Source organism: Danio rerio, chromosome 9 (genome assembly GCF_049306965.1).
Source record: "Danio rerio strain Tuebingen ecotype United States chromosome 9, GRCz12tu, whole genome shotgun sequence".
Taxonomy (NCBI): domain Eukaryota; kingdom Metazoa; phylum Chordata; class Actinopteri; order Cypriniformes; family Danionidae; genus Danio; species Danio rerio.
Window position 1 is genome coordinate 42279015 of NC_133184.1, and position 18068 is coordinate 42297082.

At 33.2% G+C, this 18068-nt stretch overlaps 1 protein-coding gene across 2 annotated transcripts in view; it reads left to right on the forward strand.

The window, feature by feature from the left end:
• The window catches only part of vwc2l (von Willebrand factor C domain containing 2 like), a 71609-nt gene that overhangs the window by 5402 nt on the left and 48139 nt on the right, over positions 1-18068 (forward strand). Inside the window, exon 3 of one of the 2 annotated variants that reach the window (XM_073911470.1) lies at positions 14611-14715. The exons of the other annotated variant lie outside the window; for it this stretch is intronic. Coding sequence (XP_073767571.1) covers positions 14611-14715 — 105 coding nt within the window. The remainder of the gene's footprint in view (positions 1-14610; positions 14716-18068) is intronic. 2 annotated transcript variants of the gene reach the window in all.

An 18068-nucleotide genomic window follows, 5' to 3' on the forward strand; every position in this document is an offset into this window, starting at 1 on the left:
AGAAGACAGAACTGACAAATAAATAAGGTATTTAGTGTTACATGGATGCCTTAATGTAGAATGCTCTTTGGTGAAGATTAAGAAGTTACCTCAGATCAGCAGTGCTTTTAGTCTTTTCTAGTTTATACTTTAAGTTGGTTCGCACGGAATTTGCACATGCAGAAATCTACATATTTATAGCCAATTGCGGGGTCTATTGTGGAAATGCTTGCAAGTTCATATTTATTCAGTTTTTAAATATTTCATTAATATTATTGACTAAAATGTAAATGTTCAATTGATTTTTTTACAGTACAGTTTGTAAAGTACTATTTTCTGTATTTTAGTAAATATATTAAATGAGACTTGCTTTGTATACCAAATAAGTGGATCTAATTGGGTTTTCATTGTAAGCACTAAATAAAAGTAAAAAGGTATTGCGTTTTATTTTAAACAGATGTCACTACTTCAGTTTGTTCCATTTGCCACCGTTCATACTGCGGCGGCGGCGGTAGTTGGTGAGCCAGCGGCTTTTTACTGCTGTGTGGCGCTTTAACCACATATTTTCAGCTTTGCCATTTCACAATACTAAATAGGCGGTCTGTATGTGTACCTTATGTGATGTGGTGTTCAATTAAAATATAATCTTAGTAATAAACAAGCATTTACACTATACTGTATGTTTTAGAAAAGATACATGGTGAGAGTATAGCCCTGGGCTGCAAAAAGCAAATATGAGAGTTAAGTTCTTTAGCCTTTATAGTGCCCTGTTAAAATGCGTTGGGGTGAAAAAAATGTTTCGATCATTTTGCATAAATCTGAAGATTTTTTTTTTTTTTACAAAATTCTGTGCAGAAACAGCAAAAAATGTCAGCAGATTCTGTCTGGACCTATCTAAAAGTATGTAATTATACAGCATGTACAGTCAAGGTCGAAATTATTCATACCACTGACAAATTTTGACAAAAATATGTAAATAAAAGTTAAGATTTTTTTTCTCCACAATGATACCTCTTGTATATAGTCTTATTGTCATTTGGAAGATGCCTGCATCATTTATGGTAAAAAAAACAAAAAAAACAAAGTAACTTTAAGTCAGAGTTTGCCCGAGGTATAAATAATTGACAGAGATTGAGAACCGGACTGATTCACCAAATGCTCCATGCACATGCAATTTAAGTTTTAGATATGAACAAAAAGCAAAGCAATACGCCTGGCAAATTCTGACTTTATTTTTTGTTCAAATGTAAATAAAAGCTGAGAAAATTTTTTCCCACAACGATACTTCTTGTATAACATCTTATTATAATTTGGGAGAAGCCTGTGTCATTTACGATCAATAAAACAAAACAAAGTAACTTTAAGTCAGAATTTGCCAGGGGTATGAATAATTTCAGCTTGACTGTATACAAAATAACTTTAAATTATTAATTGTAATTGGCAGGTTTGCAGATAACAATTCTTACATTCCATTTTCGCCTAACAGACTCCTATATGAATTAAATCCCAACGTAAAGCAAGTTGTTTGTGTGAGAACTAAAATACACCACATTGGAAACGCGACTGGCAAGATCACTAATTTTTACTTTCAACTACAAGGTTTATTTCCACAATTTACGTGGGCTGATTCAGCAACTGCAAACTGTAATTTAAGTTTTAGATATGAACAAAGGGTAAAGAAATAAATCATCACACTCAAAATTAGTCTTTGGGCTCCACCTTGGAAGTGCACCTCTTACATTGTTTCCAGCACTTGTTAGTACCGTTTATGGATTTCATCTCTCTAGAGAACTCGAACGCAGACTTTTTCACAGATTTTTGCATTTTAAATGTGCGTGCTTGTGCTGCTTTAGAACTGACATGGGTAAATACCTCTGAAACTACTGCCGGTAGGTTGCGGAAAGTCTCTTTTTTAATGCAGATTCAGTCATTCACGCAAAAGATTATTTCAATCTTCTGATTCTTTTAAAAAAAAAAGATGCAAGTGGCTGGCCATTTCTAAGATCATAGACGCTCTTGAATATATGTGAATTGTATGAATGTAATTCAGACATACTACACATGCCATTCGCTATTTTATCCAGGCATGGTACATTCATTATTACGCGTTCCACCAGCTCTCCACTGCCATGCACAAAAGCTCTCTGTGGTGTTATGAGAAAGTGAACATAATATGCACTTCAGAATCTCACTGGCAGTCAGTGGGTCATACTTTTAATACAAGTAATACAAGTACTGTAAATTCAGCACATACCGTTACCTTAGAATTATAAGGTTCTATCTGACATTTTTGTCAAAACTGAGTTATTGACGTATTCTAATTAAATGACAACTCATTTATATTATGGAATGGTTTATTAAGTTGTTTACATTTTAAGACTTTTTATTTAAAAAACAAATGTTACACACATATCGATTGCAATGGAATGCAAAAACTTTTAAGCTCATCACCTCAAAATTATTCAAAACACAGATAAAACCTTGTAATTTCAGGTGATTTCTATCAGATTTATCCAGCAATGAAACAACAAAGAGATGCACAAACATTCTCCTATGGCTTTGTCTGGAATTATTTTCAATGGTAAAACAAAAATAAAAAGGAGAATACCATGTCTAAAATGTTAAGTTTTTGTTTGATGTCCAGTTTTATACATCAGTTCTGTCTGGTTCTTAAATCTGATTGGCCGATAGCCATTCTGCCAGTAACAGCACTCATACCGACTCTTCACCCTTGTGTATTACTCCACCCACAAACAGAAACAAGCAGAGGACACTCTACAGTTTGATAAATATTGCAGCTGTTGGACAAAATAATGTACTTTTGAGGCTTTTTTTGTCGAGAATGTAGTTTGTGATAATGCCTATTTTAAAATATTTATAATTTCTGAGAGACATCGAATCGGCATCCATTAGCTTGCCATACTGAGCAGACCAAAGATGGTTGATGTTGTCTCTCCACAAGATGGCGACAGGACCGCATAATAAACTACAGCTGATCAAATCATTATTAAACTGGTACATGATATTATTTGAAAATCTCTCTCTTTTGTATGTTGTAGGGCTGTATTTATACCCTATAATTGTAGTGTATTGAGTGTGAGATGAGACTCGCATAACAGGAATGTGTGTTGTGTTGGCAGAGGAAAGAACACATTCCCGCATGTGTTTAGCATTTTTCCGTATCGCAAACACAGCAGTAATCTGGTAGTGATTGCACTGCTTTTTTCGAGGTTAATTATTGTGATATCCTGATTGCAACAGAGAAATACTGTAGACTGTTATAGACTGTAATACTGTAAGGAGATATCTATGTAGACGGAGGGCATTTCATGTCTCTTTCAGCCTTATAATCTTAATATGTCAGCAAAACCACCTGTTTTGTCATCATATTTTGTCATCTAGCAACATTACGCTAGAGAATCATTTAAACACTAACTCTAAAGTGACGTTGGTAAATTAGTAACAGCTTCTGCTGTTCTGATGTCAGCTGCAGATATGAATGAATGGCGGAAGAATGTAGTTCCTAATAGAAAAGTGTTTTTAGACTGTGTTTGATTTCCTTTTTTATGGAGCTCCATCAACACCTCCCTGGCGAGAGCTTTACATCGGCCATTCTATCTTGGATGTACCGCTGGATCTTATCTGTCCACTGTAGCAAAAACATGATATTTAATATATTTTGAGTGTATCTAACAGCTGGTTTTTGGTCTTTTAAATTTAATATGTGTTCTCAGATGTATTATTTTGACAGTATTATTTTGTTATTTTAATAATTGTCTTTAATTATTTTACGGTTAGTCTTCATTATCTTTATTTCTTATTGTTTACGTCATGTATTTGTATACTTGTATAATGTCCATTGAAGTTTATTAAATCTGGTATTCAAAGACACGAGTCTAATACTCGATTTTACTCCACATTAATGGTGAATTACGTTTATATTTTCTTAAATCAAAAATATTTGCTCATATTATTAATTTTAAGGCCGTGCTTTATATAATCAAATAATTTTATTGTTAATGTACAGTGATGAATCCATAGTGAAGTAAGTAATGTTATATAGAACACTGCCATTCCATTTAAAGAAGTACTTGACTAGTGTACTCACATCCTCAGGAGTTTGTTCTTCCAAGTCTGAACTTGGCAAGTCTCAGCTTCCAAGAACGCAAGTCCAAACTTTGCGTACTTGGTATTGAGAAACAGCCAGAGTGATTCTACCTGCTTTTAAATTTGCCTAATCACTGCTTTTGATCATGCAGTAGTGAATAATTCCAGCCTGCCCATCATTAAAACGACACTTTTGATATTATCATAACTGATAAATATGCACACCCCTGATTTCAATACAATAAATTTATTTGCGACATAATAAATTATAATTTACCACATTGATAAATTAATACACTAAGCAAAATTCTGTTCCAATATATTTATAATATATATATATATATATATATATATATATATATATATATATATATATATATATATATATATATATATATATATATATATATATATATATATGTATATATATATATATATATATATAAAATTTAGAATATATATATATATATATATATATATATATATATTCAAAGATTTTTAGAAAAGCATCACAGATTTTCTTTGATGTTTCTGATATGTTATCCTTCAATGGCCACGTTAATAATTATGTGTTTAATCTTAACTGAGATGCTTTGGATCTTTTTTTCCTAGTTTTGCAATGCTTGTATCTTGAATCCTCTCTCTAGAGAACAAGCTATCATTAGCATTCATCTCATGCTTGCATCTGATTCATTGAGTGTAATCTTGAGATAATGTAAATTCAAGCCTTTTTAGGCAACCGTCTCCAGACATTAAATATATAGCAAAGATTATTATCTTTGGCTATATTACCAGTGGATCAAAACCCGAACAATGTTTAATATCAGGATTACAATGGGGTGGAAAGTCTATGTAATTCAGTCTCACACTGAGTGATGAATTTCCCATCCGACAACATCTGATATATTACCATTCACCTGTTCGGTTGTCTCAACATGGGGTTGGCCAGCTTTGACAAAATCAGCATTTTATTGTGCTACGCAGTGTTTTCTTTGATATGTCAAGCTAAATTTGGTTCCTCAATAAACAAAGACTCAATATTTGATTTATAGAAGAACTTAAAGGCCAACTATAGCCCCCAAAAATCTGGCAAGGGTAGAGCACTTCATTTAAGCACCAAAACATAAGGAAACTACTTTGTGGCTAACAAGAAGATTAAATCATTAAAAAGGTGCCGAAGTCAAGAGGTTTGTTTTTAATTAGGGTCTCTAATACTTTTAAATCAGATCCATCTTTGTTAGGCCACCGATTAATCCCGTTTTGATGCAAGCGCATGTTTTTCGGCTAGAGGTATTTGCCCATGTAAATCTGTTTGATAAAAAGATCAGCTCCATCAATACAACATCTCACCTGCATGTTCTCTCCAACCTTGAGCAGAAGGACAAACTTTTATTACATTTAAAACCAATTACCTATTCTTCTCATCAAAAGAAACCACAATTTAAAAGCCAAATCATGACTAGCATGTAACAAAAAATTAATTATAATTGAGCAGCACAAGTTTTTTCAACACTGATCATTTTAAATGCTTCTTGAGCACCAAATCAGCACATTAAACAATTTCTGCCAGAACATATGACACTTAAAGCAGGACAGAAGGAATGATGCTAAAAATTATACTTTTTCGTTTCCATAAGTAATTAATTTACTTTTTTTATAATACAGTGAAATAGACATTAAACAATTTATTTTGACTGTAATAGTATTTCCTAATAATAAAGTTTTCTACTGTATTACGTAATAAGTCCCCATTTTTTATGATAATATTGAACTGTCTAGCATTTTACAATATACAAATATTGGGTCGTAACAAAAAATTCAGTATACACTGGGCCAAAACCAAACCAAAAATGACGTTTTTGGTCCCACTTTATATTAAGGGGCCTTAACTAATATGTACGTACACTGAAATTATTAATTTACTACATTTTACTTACCCTAACCCTTACCCAAACTGAAACCTACCCATATCACCAAACCTGTCTCTAACCCTACCCAAATCCCCCCTCAAGAGCACCAGAAGTGGTCTGCATTATTTTATTTTTTACACAGTAAGTATATTGCATGTTTTTTTTTGATGCAAGTACATAGTAGTTAAGGCCATCTAATATAAAGTGGAACCACTTTATGGTCTTGTTTATTTAGAGATGGTTATATGAATGTAAATATACTGTTTACAAGCTGTTTTACTTTGAACTTTTCTAAGTTGTATATCCAGTTTCTGGTTGACCAGTTTCTGATGCTCATTCATGTAATTACAGTTTTTCTCAGTGGCTTTGGTGCATTTCTCACAACACTATTTACATTTGCACAACAGTTAATACATTTCTCAAAACAATTAATAATTTGTGCACATCATAGTAGCAGTTTCTCATTCCTTCCAACTCATTACAGATGCTTTTGCACATGCATCAATTGCTTTCATACAACTCTCTGCTATTTTTTAACATTATCATTTGCTTACAGACCTGTGTATGTTGTAGGTTCAGTTCCAATATATTCTCCAATATTGTTTACAGTTGTGCACAGCTCTACCCAAAGGAAGTTTATGTTTGTTGTAAATAAGAATGTATTTATTCTTTTGCACAATGCTGTGAATAAATTAGAATTGCAACGAGCAAATGCAGTAAAAATGTGAAACATACATATTCAGTGTCTTGCACTCAGATACCTCACTAAATGCAGTAATGTCTAACTTTACTGTAGTTTTCATATGGCTGTGCAAATAGTATCTAGTGCTGTCTTGAGCATTTTCTGGAAGTGTCAACAAAATCTATAATTTCTGCATTGAAAAAATGTACAGAGTAAACTGTCATAAAGAAAACTTGATAAAGCCATTTGACTATCTTGTTCATAAACAATTGTGTCAGGACTTTTCATGTTGATGACACTGACACTTTCATTGACATCAATACTTGCTTTTGGGGAATAAACTATCCATTTTAAGCAAATGACGTGCTTTTGCGGGTTATCAGCTAGGTTTTGCAGTTTGTACTAATTGTTTTGAAAAATGCATTAACTGTTGTGCGGAAATGCACTAGTGTTGTGAGAAACGCACCCAAGTGACTAAGAAAAACTAATTAAACAGCTTTTAGGAATACTTGATACTGAATGGTCAGTCACAACATTCTACAATTAATCTCTAATAACAACTGATTATTCTGACAGGTGGATGGATGGGTGGGTGGATGGGTGGATGGATGGATGGATAGAAATACCAACAGACCAATGGGTGGGTGGATGATGGATGGATGGATGGATAGAGTTGAAGTCATAATTGTTAGCCCCAGTTTAATTTTCTTTTTTTTCTTTTTCTTTTTTTAATATTTTCCAAATGATGTTTAACAGAGCAAGGACATTTTCACAGTATGTTTGATGATATTTTTTCTTCTGGAGAAATTCTTATTTGTTTTATTGCGGCTAGAATAAAGGCAATTTTTAATATTTTAAAACATTTTAAGGTTAAAATTATTAGCCTCTTCAAGCAATATTTTTTTCAGTAGTCTATAGAACAAACCATCGTTATTCAATAACTTAGTTAAACCTGTATAGAAGTGTCTTGAAAAATATCTAGTGAAATATTATTTACTGTCATCATGAAAAAGATCAAATAAACCAGTTATTAGAAATGAGTTATTAAAACTATTATGTTTAGAAAAGTGTTGAAAAAAAAACTTCACTCCGTTAAACAGAAATTGTAAAAAGAATTAAACAGCGGACTAATAATTCTTACTTCAACTATATATATATATATATATATATATATATATATATATATATATATATATATATATATATATATATATATATATATATATATATATATATATATATATATATATATATATATATAAACTAATATAAAAGTATAGGTTAGTGTAGATTGCACTATGCAAATTGCTTTGTTAAATTGTTACAGATCAGATCAATGTTTTGTGTCTATGGCAAGAACTGTAGCTGTGTAATAAGTGGAAGATATACATTATCCCTTACTGAGTGTTATTTCTTAAGATAAGAAGAGTAGATCAGTTCATGCGCACTTGATCCATTCTGCTACTTAAACTGATGCGGATACAGTCATCTGTCAATGCAATTTTATCATTCCGTCATGGAATTGTATTATTTATTTAATAAACATGAATAAATTAATACAATTAGAGTATATACAAACAAAGAAGCTGGATATTTAAGCAACATATAATTGTGTATAGGATTAGATCAGGTCAGAAAAGGCATTAAAGATCAATACACAAAAGCATTCACTGGAAAACATATAGATGAGCATACGCTTTCAAATGCGTCAATGTGAAACATTTGCTGTTCCTTTAACCTTTCTATTCATCAAATATTTTTTTTAAAGTATCATGGTTTCCTCCAAAATTCATGGATAACATTTATAAATGCCAATAATGTCAATTATAAAATAATTTATGCAACTTTATGAACAGCTGGTGGAAGAATTGTTTTAACAAACTAACGAATGAACAAATAAACAAATATGTGAGCATTAAAAAAGGCATGAATTTCCTGCAAGAATGTTTTCAGATTTACCCATGTAAACCTACTTGATAAAATGATCAGCTACACAAATACAGCATCTCACCTGCATGTTTTATCTAAGCATGAGCAAAAGAACAACTTGCAACCTTTCATTATCATTAAAACCATTTATCTAACCTCCCATCCTGACTGAAAGCCCAAACCATAAATAGCAGTGATCCATTTTTTGATCTGAATTTCAATTGCGCATTAAGCAAACGAGGCCTCATCGCTCAATAGTGTCCAGTGAGATCTCTTTGAATTAAAAAAAACAGCAACCGAGGTCCAGCTGCGAATGCGAATCAAAGGGCATCACAGCTCTTGATAGCTGATCCAATTAAGAGAAGCCGACAGGGTAACCTTTGTTGTGGGCCACATTGGCATTTCCTCAGCCGGTTTTTTGGCGAGGACTGTATTTACTTGGCTCGGCAGGAGTAGGAGCACCCCACTGTGATATGAATCTTACACACCGAGAAGGCTTTTCGATGTAGACCAATCAGAGATTGTTGTTGTTACTGATCACTGCGAATGACTGCTGAGTGATGGAGTTTGAAATGAAGACTTGAAGCACGTTATCATAAGCTATACACAATGACCTGTGTGTAACCCAGCTTGACCCGAACTGTTATGTGACTTATTAAATGTCACGTTCCCCAGACTGAAGATGACTGAAAAGGCTACGGGATTTATACCAACACACAAAAGTTAATCTCATCACTTCTAAAGCAAAGCAATAATGTCTCTCATTCAATACCTTTTTTTTTCTTTACAGTGTTTTGATGAAAGTTCAGGAAGAGCCTGCTCATATAATCCTGTCAATCCAAACCCTGAGAGAATAAAGTACTGAATAACAGCCAATTACTTCACTGCAGCCTTCTTTCACCTTTTCTCTTTGTGCTTTGCTGGAGAGACGGTGTAGTAGGAAGCCAAACTAGCTCTTTTAGGACTTAGGAGAAGAATTTTGTAAAATTATTTGATTATTAAATAAATGTGGTGTTTTATAGGATATAAAAATACAATTAGGGTAGATACAATCAAAAAAGTTGGATATTTATGTGACGTAAAATTGTGAATAGGATTAGGTCAGAAAAGGCTTTAAAAGATAAATACGCAAAATAATTGACAGGAAAATATATAGATGAGCATACACTTTTAAATGCGTCGATTGTAAAAAATATGCTGTTCCTTTAAACCTCCTATTCATCAAATAATTTTAGTAGTATCATAGTTTTCTCAAGTTCATGGATAACATTTAAAAATGCTATTAATGTCAATTATAAAATAAGAATAATTATAAAAATAAAAATAATTATAAAATTATAAAATAAGACCTTTATGAACAGTTGGCGGCAGAATTGCTTGAATGAATGAATGAATGAATGAATGAATGAATGAATGAACAATAAATAAACAAATGAATGAATGAATGAATTAATTAATTAATTAATGCATAACAAATGAGTGAACGAATAAACAAATTAACAAATGAATGAATGAATGAATGAACGAACAAATGAATGAATAAATAAATTAATGAATGAAATAAAGAAAGAATGAAAGAATGAACAAATGACTTAATTAATGAACAAATAAATTAACGAATGAATGAATAAATGAATGAATGAATCAATGAATCAATCAATCAATTAATCAATCAAATTAGTGAATGAATGAATAAACAAATGAATTTATGAATGAACAAATGAAAGAACTTAACAAATAAAATGACAGAATGAACAAACAAATGAATAAATGAATGAATGACAGAATGAACAAACAAATTAATGAATGAACAAATGAAAGAAAGAATGAATGAATGAATGAATGAATGAATGAATGAATGAATGAATGAATGAATGAATGAATGAATGAACTAACGAACTAACGAAAAAATGAACAAATGAATGAATGAAAAAACTAATTAATGAATGAATGAGCAAATGAACAAATAAATTAATGAACAAATGAATGAGTGAATAAAATGAACAAATTAACGAATGAACGAATAAATGAATGAACAAATGAATGAACGAATGAATGAATGAACAAACAAACGAATGAATGAATTAACAAATAAATAATTGAACAGATGAACCAACGAACGCATGCACTAACTAAAGAACGAACAAACTAACTAACGAATGAATGAATGAGCAAACAAATTATATCATTTGATTGTTAAATTTTAGTCAAAATATATTTTGAGGCCACTTAACAGCGCACCAAGGCACAAACCAAAAATGCAGCACACTCATTTTCCTCCTCATTAATAATCTGTCCTTGTACAGACATGACTATAAAAACTATATCCTACAAGACAAATATCTGAAAAGAGGTCTGTCATGTAAACTATATGCTGCTTTTGTTCCAAGCAAACTATGTATAATGAGTTGCATTATGCAGTCTAACAATTGCTTATTCAGATCATGCATTACAAATTAACAAGCTGCATATTAAGCAAGTCTTAATTGTAGAGAAAAGTCATATCTGTGTCAGTCTTTAATCGCTTCAGCTCTTGAAGCTGTCAGCACCTTTTCAAAAGCATGCAGACATTTACTCTCGTTTTAGGACTGGCTCTGCTGCTTTCCTTTTTTTTTTTTTTTTTTTGTCTACAGGCTCTCTGCAGTTTGAGTTTTCTTAGTTTTGACAACAGGTGATCCCTCAGATATCAACAAGCCATCATGGTGACATATTTAGTGGAGTTGACTAAAGCGCCAAACACACTTACAGTACTCAGATTTATTTATTTATTTTTCTACATCAAATGGAAAACACTTAAATACTCAGCTGTTTCTGGTCGTACAGATAAGAGCAAGACATCATTCAAAGTAATAGCTGGTCTACTCACAATGACAACAGAATGTTGTACTTTTGTAAAATGGAGATAACAAACAGGCTGTGATTTTAACCAACTCACCTTCTCAAAACTTCTCCCAAAACCAACTTGTACTTGCTTTTGTCTACTTTTAAAAGGAACACTTTACCTTTTTTAGAAATAGGCTCATTTTACAACCTCTTAAGGGTTAAACTGTTGAGTTTATGATTTTTTATTCTATTTAGCCGATCTCCAGGTCAGGTGGAATTATATTTTGCAGCACCAGAAAATAGTCCCAGCAAGGTAATTAGGTAACAGTGCTGAGTATTACTATTGTGTCGCTGCAGCCGTTGTACGGCAGCAAAGTTCCTTGATTATTACGCCTGATTGAGAGTATAGCTCCTAGACATATCTGCCTACAAAATCCATCTTATGCTGCCGTCACACTAAAGTTTGGGCATGCGAAATTCTATTGTACGGCACCATGAAAAGGGGCAGGATTAAACATGATGATTAGACATTTTTAAAAAAGTGAGCGATTGGTCCATATTAAAAATTTCTGTCCAAGAGATCATGTTTTGATCTTCGATTGGTCTCATGCAGTCAAGTGATTTCGCAGGTCACCAAGTTCACCAAGCTTGAACTTTGCAACGAAGCAAACCTTGTCGCGCGTGCTTGCGTTTCCAGTCTGACGCATTTGTGTGTGCATGAATGGAACTCTATGGGGAGAAAAGTCCAGTGTGACCACAGCTTTAGTCTTACTATGTAACTACAGAAGAGTCCAGCTTGAAAAAGGAAAATAATCTAAACTCTTTTTAATTTTTTTAATGGGAAGCTAATGGTCTAATCCGATTCAATTATTTATGCTAAGCTAAGCTAAAAGTGTTTCCACCAGACCAAAAGGTCAGCTGAATTTATTAAAAAATGATTCAGATTAAATATGAATACAAAGCAATTACTCATATGTAATCCATATGAATTCAACTGCATCTTCAACACATGCCATGTCACAGTCGGGTCTTCAATCTTGGTTTAGAGATGTGACGTACATGTGAACACATAATTTGAAAACGCTTATCGTTGTGAATCAAAGTAAGGTAGTGAGACAGCTTTGTGTACAGTACTTGCTTAAAAGTATAGTTTACACAAAAGTAAAAATTATGTCATCATTTATTCACCCTGAAACTTTTTCTGTTGAGCACAAAAGAAGATGTGTTGAAGAGTGCTAGCAACTACTGACTATACATACTCAAGTAAATGTTTACCAAATTTCAACATTCTTCAAAATATCTTCTTTTGTTTTAACACAGAGAAAAAATGAGTGTCAGTGGAGGGTCAGTGAATGATGACAGAATTTTCATTCTTGGATGAACTGCATTTTTAACTTGACTCTTAACCTAAACAATTTACATACTACAATTTTGAAAGGGGTTTGGATGCAGACTTGGTGCAGTGATATCTGAGCTGCATCCAATGCTTTTCAATGCACGCACCGTCTCTCACTTCATTGAGTGTATTTTGTCTGACATTGCATCGCTGAGTGATGCAATCTCAGCTTGCATATAAAGGCTGCATCCAGGTACTATTGACAATTTTAGTGGATTGGTCACTCTAAGGGCTGATTTTTATGTTTGCGTCAGGCACACGCATATGCTCCAGCGCAGCCTACGTGTAGACGCATAGTTGCACATTCATTGTTGCACATCCGCCGATTCCAGCCTCAAAATGAGCGAGTTTGAGCTACTAGTACATTAAGGTAGCGTTCAGAAAAAACAAAACACCAGCGAAGAAACTCAACACAAAGAAACATAAACACCTACTGCCAGCTAGCGTTTCTCACATGTTACCGCAGAGCAACAAAAACAGTGCACAGAAGTATAAATGCACGGCTACGGGCATTGCATGTGCGTGGGTCACGCCGATCACTCGACGCAGAAGTATAAACCAGGCTTAATGAAGATCATGCAAAAACTTACTTACCCTCAGGTTTTTCCTACATGGACAGGCCCATAGCCAGCCTGGTGAAATGGGTGGTTCTTTTATTTTTCGTTTTGTGCTTATTTTATATTTAATTAAGATATTTAAATACTGCATATTACTGACATTTTAAGCATTATTTTTAGTCGAATTATTTTTGCTGAATTGTTGGATGGTCAACATAACCAACATGGCAACATTATAACAACATAAAAAATGTTTATTTTAAAAATCCAAATTTTTACATTATACATCATTAGAAGAAAAAGTTTTAAATTAAAAACTGTAGACTATTGTCATATACTAGACAAATAACAAACTGGCCAGCACATTTAACTGTCCTCAGTCAGAATTTGGCCATTTTAATGATAAAATATTAAAACATAATAATAAGAAGGGGATTTAAGATCGCTTAGAATAAGGTCAAAGATTGTGAATAAAAGTTACTTCCAAATGTTTTCTCTATCTAAAAACTCATACTCATGGACTCATGACAAATTATTGTTTGTATGGGCAAAACTGATTAGCTGAAGTCACACCAAAGTGACAGCCAACAAAGGATTCCGTTTGGTCTTAAAGCCTTTTTGATGGGTTATTTTTACTATTTATGATGGCAAAGCAGTCAAAATTCTGGACCTCTGCCAGTGAGGGGTGGGTCTTCGGAACCAACTGAACCCCCCCTGGCTACAGGCTTGATGTACATGCCATTCTTATTTCAGACAAAACAATAAGAGCTATTTAAATAATATCCTTGATCTTCACAGCTTTATAATAAGAGTGATTAGAGATGCTCCAAAAAGTGCATCTATCGATCACACATGTAACCTAAATGATTCCAGAGAGTTCATGGACATCTTCAAAAACAAAGTGATTGATTTTTGTAATAAAACTTGATATAAACTATACCAACTTCTGTTCATGTGAACTCAAACACCATTACAAAGCTCTGGATATTATTTAACATAACACCCCTTGCTTTTTTTGTGTGTTTTTTTTTTAAGAACAAAGGCCTATACATCCAAGATGGCTTGAAGGTAAATGAATAATGCAGCACTTTTCATTTTGGGTTGAACTATTTCCTTAAGTATGACTGGTTTGCTGAGGGTTTAGGGTTCTCGTGGGAGTTAGTGGTTCCTTTTGAGCTTTTGATGTAATATTACCTCTAAAAGATCTGTGAAACTTACCCTCAGTAGGTGTTTCACCTACAGGGTTCTCCTGCAGTAGCTGTGGAAGGGAGCCACTTCACCGCCGAACCCCCAGCCACTGCTCAGCTGCAAGCAAGAGGTCGGGGCTATGGGGTGAGTTCAGATCCCAGGCAGAAAGACTAGAATCGGGATATGAGCTCTGTAGGGTCCCTTCTGAGTGCTTAGGACCAGCAGGGAGGGCAATACCTAAAGAAAAATTAGGGTTTTAAGGGTGTTATAGGGCCCTAAGATTTCCACTAAATGGAAAAGACAAACAGAACTAGAAACCGGTTACAAAAAGATTTCATAACACTGAATGTCACATAATTTGAACAAATCAATGAAGTAGAGCTATGCATTTAATCAATATGTGATGAGGACTATGTAAAACTCTGCTGGTCTCACAAACAACTACTTGCGGTGTTCTGTCGATTTGTCCTACCTTGTCAGATTGTCTCATTCAAAAAGTAGGTAGCACATTTTGATTACGCAGTATGCTACCCATAAGATTTTGCTACCAATGTAAATTTTAATGTGAATTAGTGTGATATGAAGCTGTAATATCGCACTAATCTACCTAACCCTAACCTCAGAACCATTCAAATACAGTGTTGGTAGCATAATCTGACGGGTAGAATCAATTGTCTGGACACCAGCAATAACCTGCAGTTATCTTTTTCATGTGGTCTCCTATCCAAATTAAGGAAATTAACCAGAATGTCACTTTAGAAACTCTTTAAAATTAAATTTTTTTTTTCATGTTAAAATGAAAACATGGAAGAATAACTACTGGTTACTCAATTTTAACATTCTTCAAAAACATCTTTTGTTTTTTACAGAACAAAAAAATAAATGAACTTTTTATCAGATCTATTATCATACACATAGAAACTGAAGCATGTTCATGAAATAAATAATAATTTGTTTTTTATAAGTTTGTCTAAAGACAGAAATGGTTCATTGTTTTCCAGCAGATTATACGACAGACTACAATAAAAATATGAATAATGTAATTTTTTAAGATTTATTGCACAGTTATTCTTCCATGTTTTCATTTTAACATGAATTAAATAAAATTGTAAAGAGTTCCTAAAATGACATTGTTTTATTTATTTTATTTGTTGTTAAATAAAATTTGTTTAGTAATTTTATGTTTAGATATTTGGACATGCCTTTTATTAAATTTTAATAACCATAAAATTAAAAAAACCATCTAAAGCAATGGTCTCAATCGTAATTCCTGGAGGACCACAGCTTTGCACAGCTTAGCTCCAACCACCGCCCACCCACACCTGCTTAATAGTCTCTAGTAGTCTTGAACACCTTAATTATCTGGATCGGCTATGTTTGATTAGAGTTGGAGCAAAACTGTGCAGAGCTGCGGCCCTCCAGGAATCGAATTTGAGACCTAAGATCTAAAGCACTGTTAAAATAACCATCAAATTAAAAAGAAAGCAAATAATTGAGAAAAATAATTGATATATTCAAAATTAAGCATATCCTGTCACAGGGTCTCATATCCAAGCACTTTATTAGCATTTTTCCTGCTGAATCCTCAATCATGCAGAGAAAAATAGTGTTGTAAATGAATCAGCTAACACTTTCCATTCCTCAAGGTTTTGAAATGTCTTGTCACAAGTATCACTGAACTCCTCAACAAAAGAACACTGCGTCAGATTGTTTGCCATTCCAGAACAGACGGCAGTGCATTTATTTTGTGCTGAATATTCAACAAGGAAACGGCAATTTAAATTCCATCAAAACCAAGGCAGCACCTATCACCGTCAAGAGACTGCAACTTTATTAGGAGCGATGGAAGAATCAGTTTAAAGCTCAGAAACATAACGCAAAATAAGTTGCCCTTTCATCTGCACACACTACAGTGAGCAGTAATTAGTGACTGTACTCTCAAACTCTGACACCTGCGAGAGGAAACGACTATATTAAGCACCTGAAATGAATTGCTTAAATTGATTTTCCTGCCTGAGGAACAGCATGGTTTTAATTTAAAACACTGATTAAAAGCTAACAAGTAGGCCAGTGGAAACTGGAACTATGAAATGGTTTCAACAAGCTTAAACTTTTATTCCAAATGCTGCAAGCAGGAGTTAGTGGTTATCTTCATTTTCCCTCCATCCCCTCACATCCAGGTGTTATTTTAACAGTCACATAGAATTCAACTGTCGCAACCCGCTGTGATCTTTAACATTTTCTGAAGGCACTTTTGCATGAGCCTTGTGGTCACACTGATGTCTGGAAACTGCATTTTCCAGAATGCTGTCAGAACGATGTGGCTCAACATCTGTGCTGAAACTCATGAGGATCTGATGACTCAAGCTCAGTGTTTCTGAGCCCTCTGTTGCAACATTTGTGAGTTTAATTGCTTTTGGCACATTACAGCCAGCATGCACACACAATTCTGTCATTTTTGTTCCATTTTCAAATACCAATGTTGTTTTATTTATTTCATTCGTTGTACTTACTTTTCCATATTTCCATTTATGTTCTGTTAACTTCTCTGCCCTCAATTTTATTAATGAAAATAACTGTTTACAATCAAATGCCTAAACAACTGAATGCCTAAATGCCTTTTTCAACAACAAAATATTTAAAACTAACAAAACTACAGGTATTTACTTACCCTTATGATGTCCCAAAAACATAGCTGGAATATCTCCAAGGTGTTTCCATCTGTGTGGACACAAAATAAACAATTATCAATAAATAAATGTTACCGTGTTAAAGGTCAATAAGGATAAAAACATTTTATGACTTTCGCATTGTCTTATACATTTTGATAAGCCATGTAATACTGTAGGTTTGTTTTTTGCTCAATAATAAATTTCACACACATGGTCACTGTAAAATCATTGTTACAGCACATTTGGGGTGAAATAAACAGAAATATATATATATATATATATATATATATATATATATATATATATATATATATATATATATATATATATATATATATATATATATACATACACACACACAATTGAAATATAAAAGGATAGGCATGGGGAAAATCATGTTAAAATATTCTAGATTAAAATCTACTGACATTTGATTTGCAGGTGAATTAATTCCTTATATATAATATATATACAATTCCTTAGACTAGCAAACTAAAAAGGCATGTAAATTGTCATGCATGGACAACTCAAAACGATTTAAAAACTTGAGATTATTATTTTGTAAGAAAAATTTCTTTGTTTAATCAGGTTTTGTTGTTGTTGCAACGCTAATAAAAATATTGTTCATGTACGACTAATTGACCAGTCACAAACTGTGTATTTGAGGCACACTGTTTTAGTGCAAGTGTGTCAAATTCAATTCCTGGAGGGCCGCAGCTCTGCACAGTTTAGTTCCAAACCTAATTAAACACACTTACCTGCAGGTTTCAAACATGCCTGAAGGATTCAATTAGTTTGAGTAGGTGTGTTTAATTATGGTTGGAA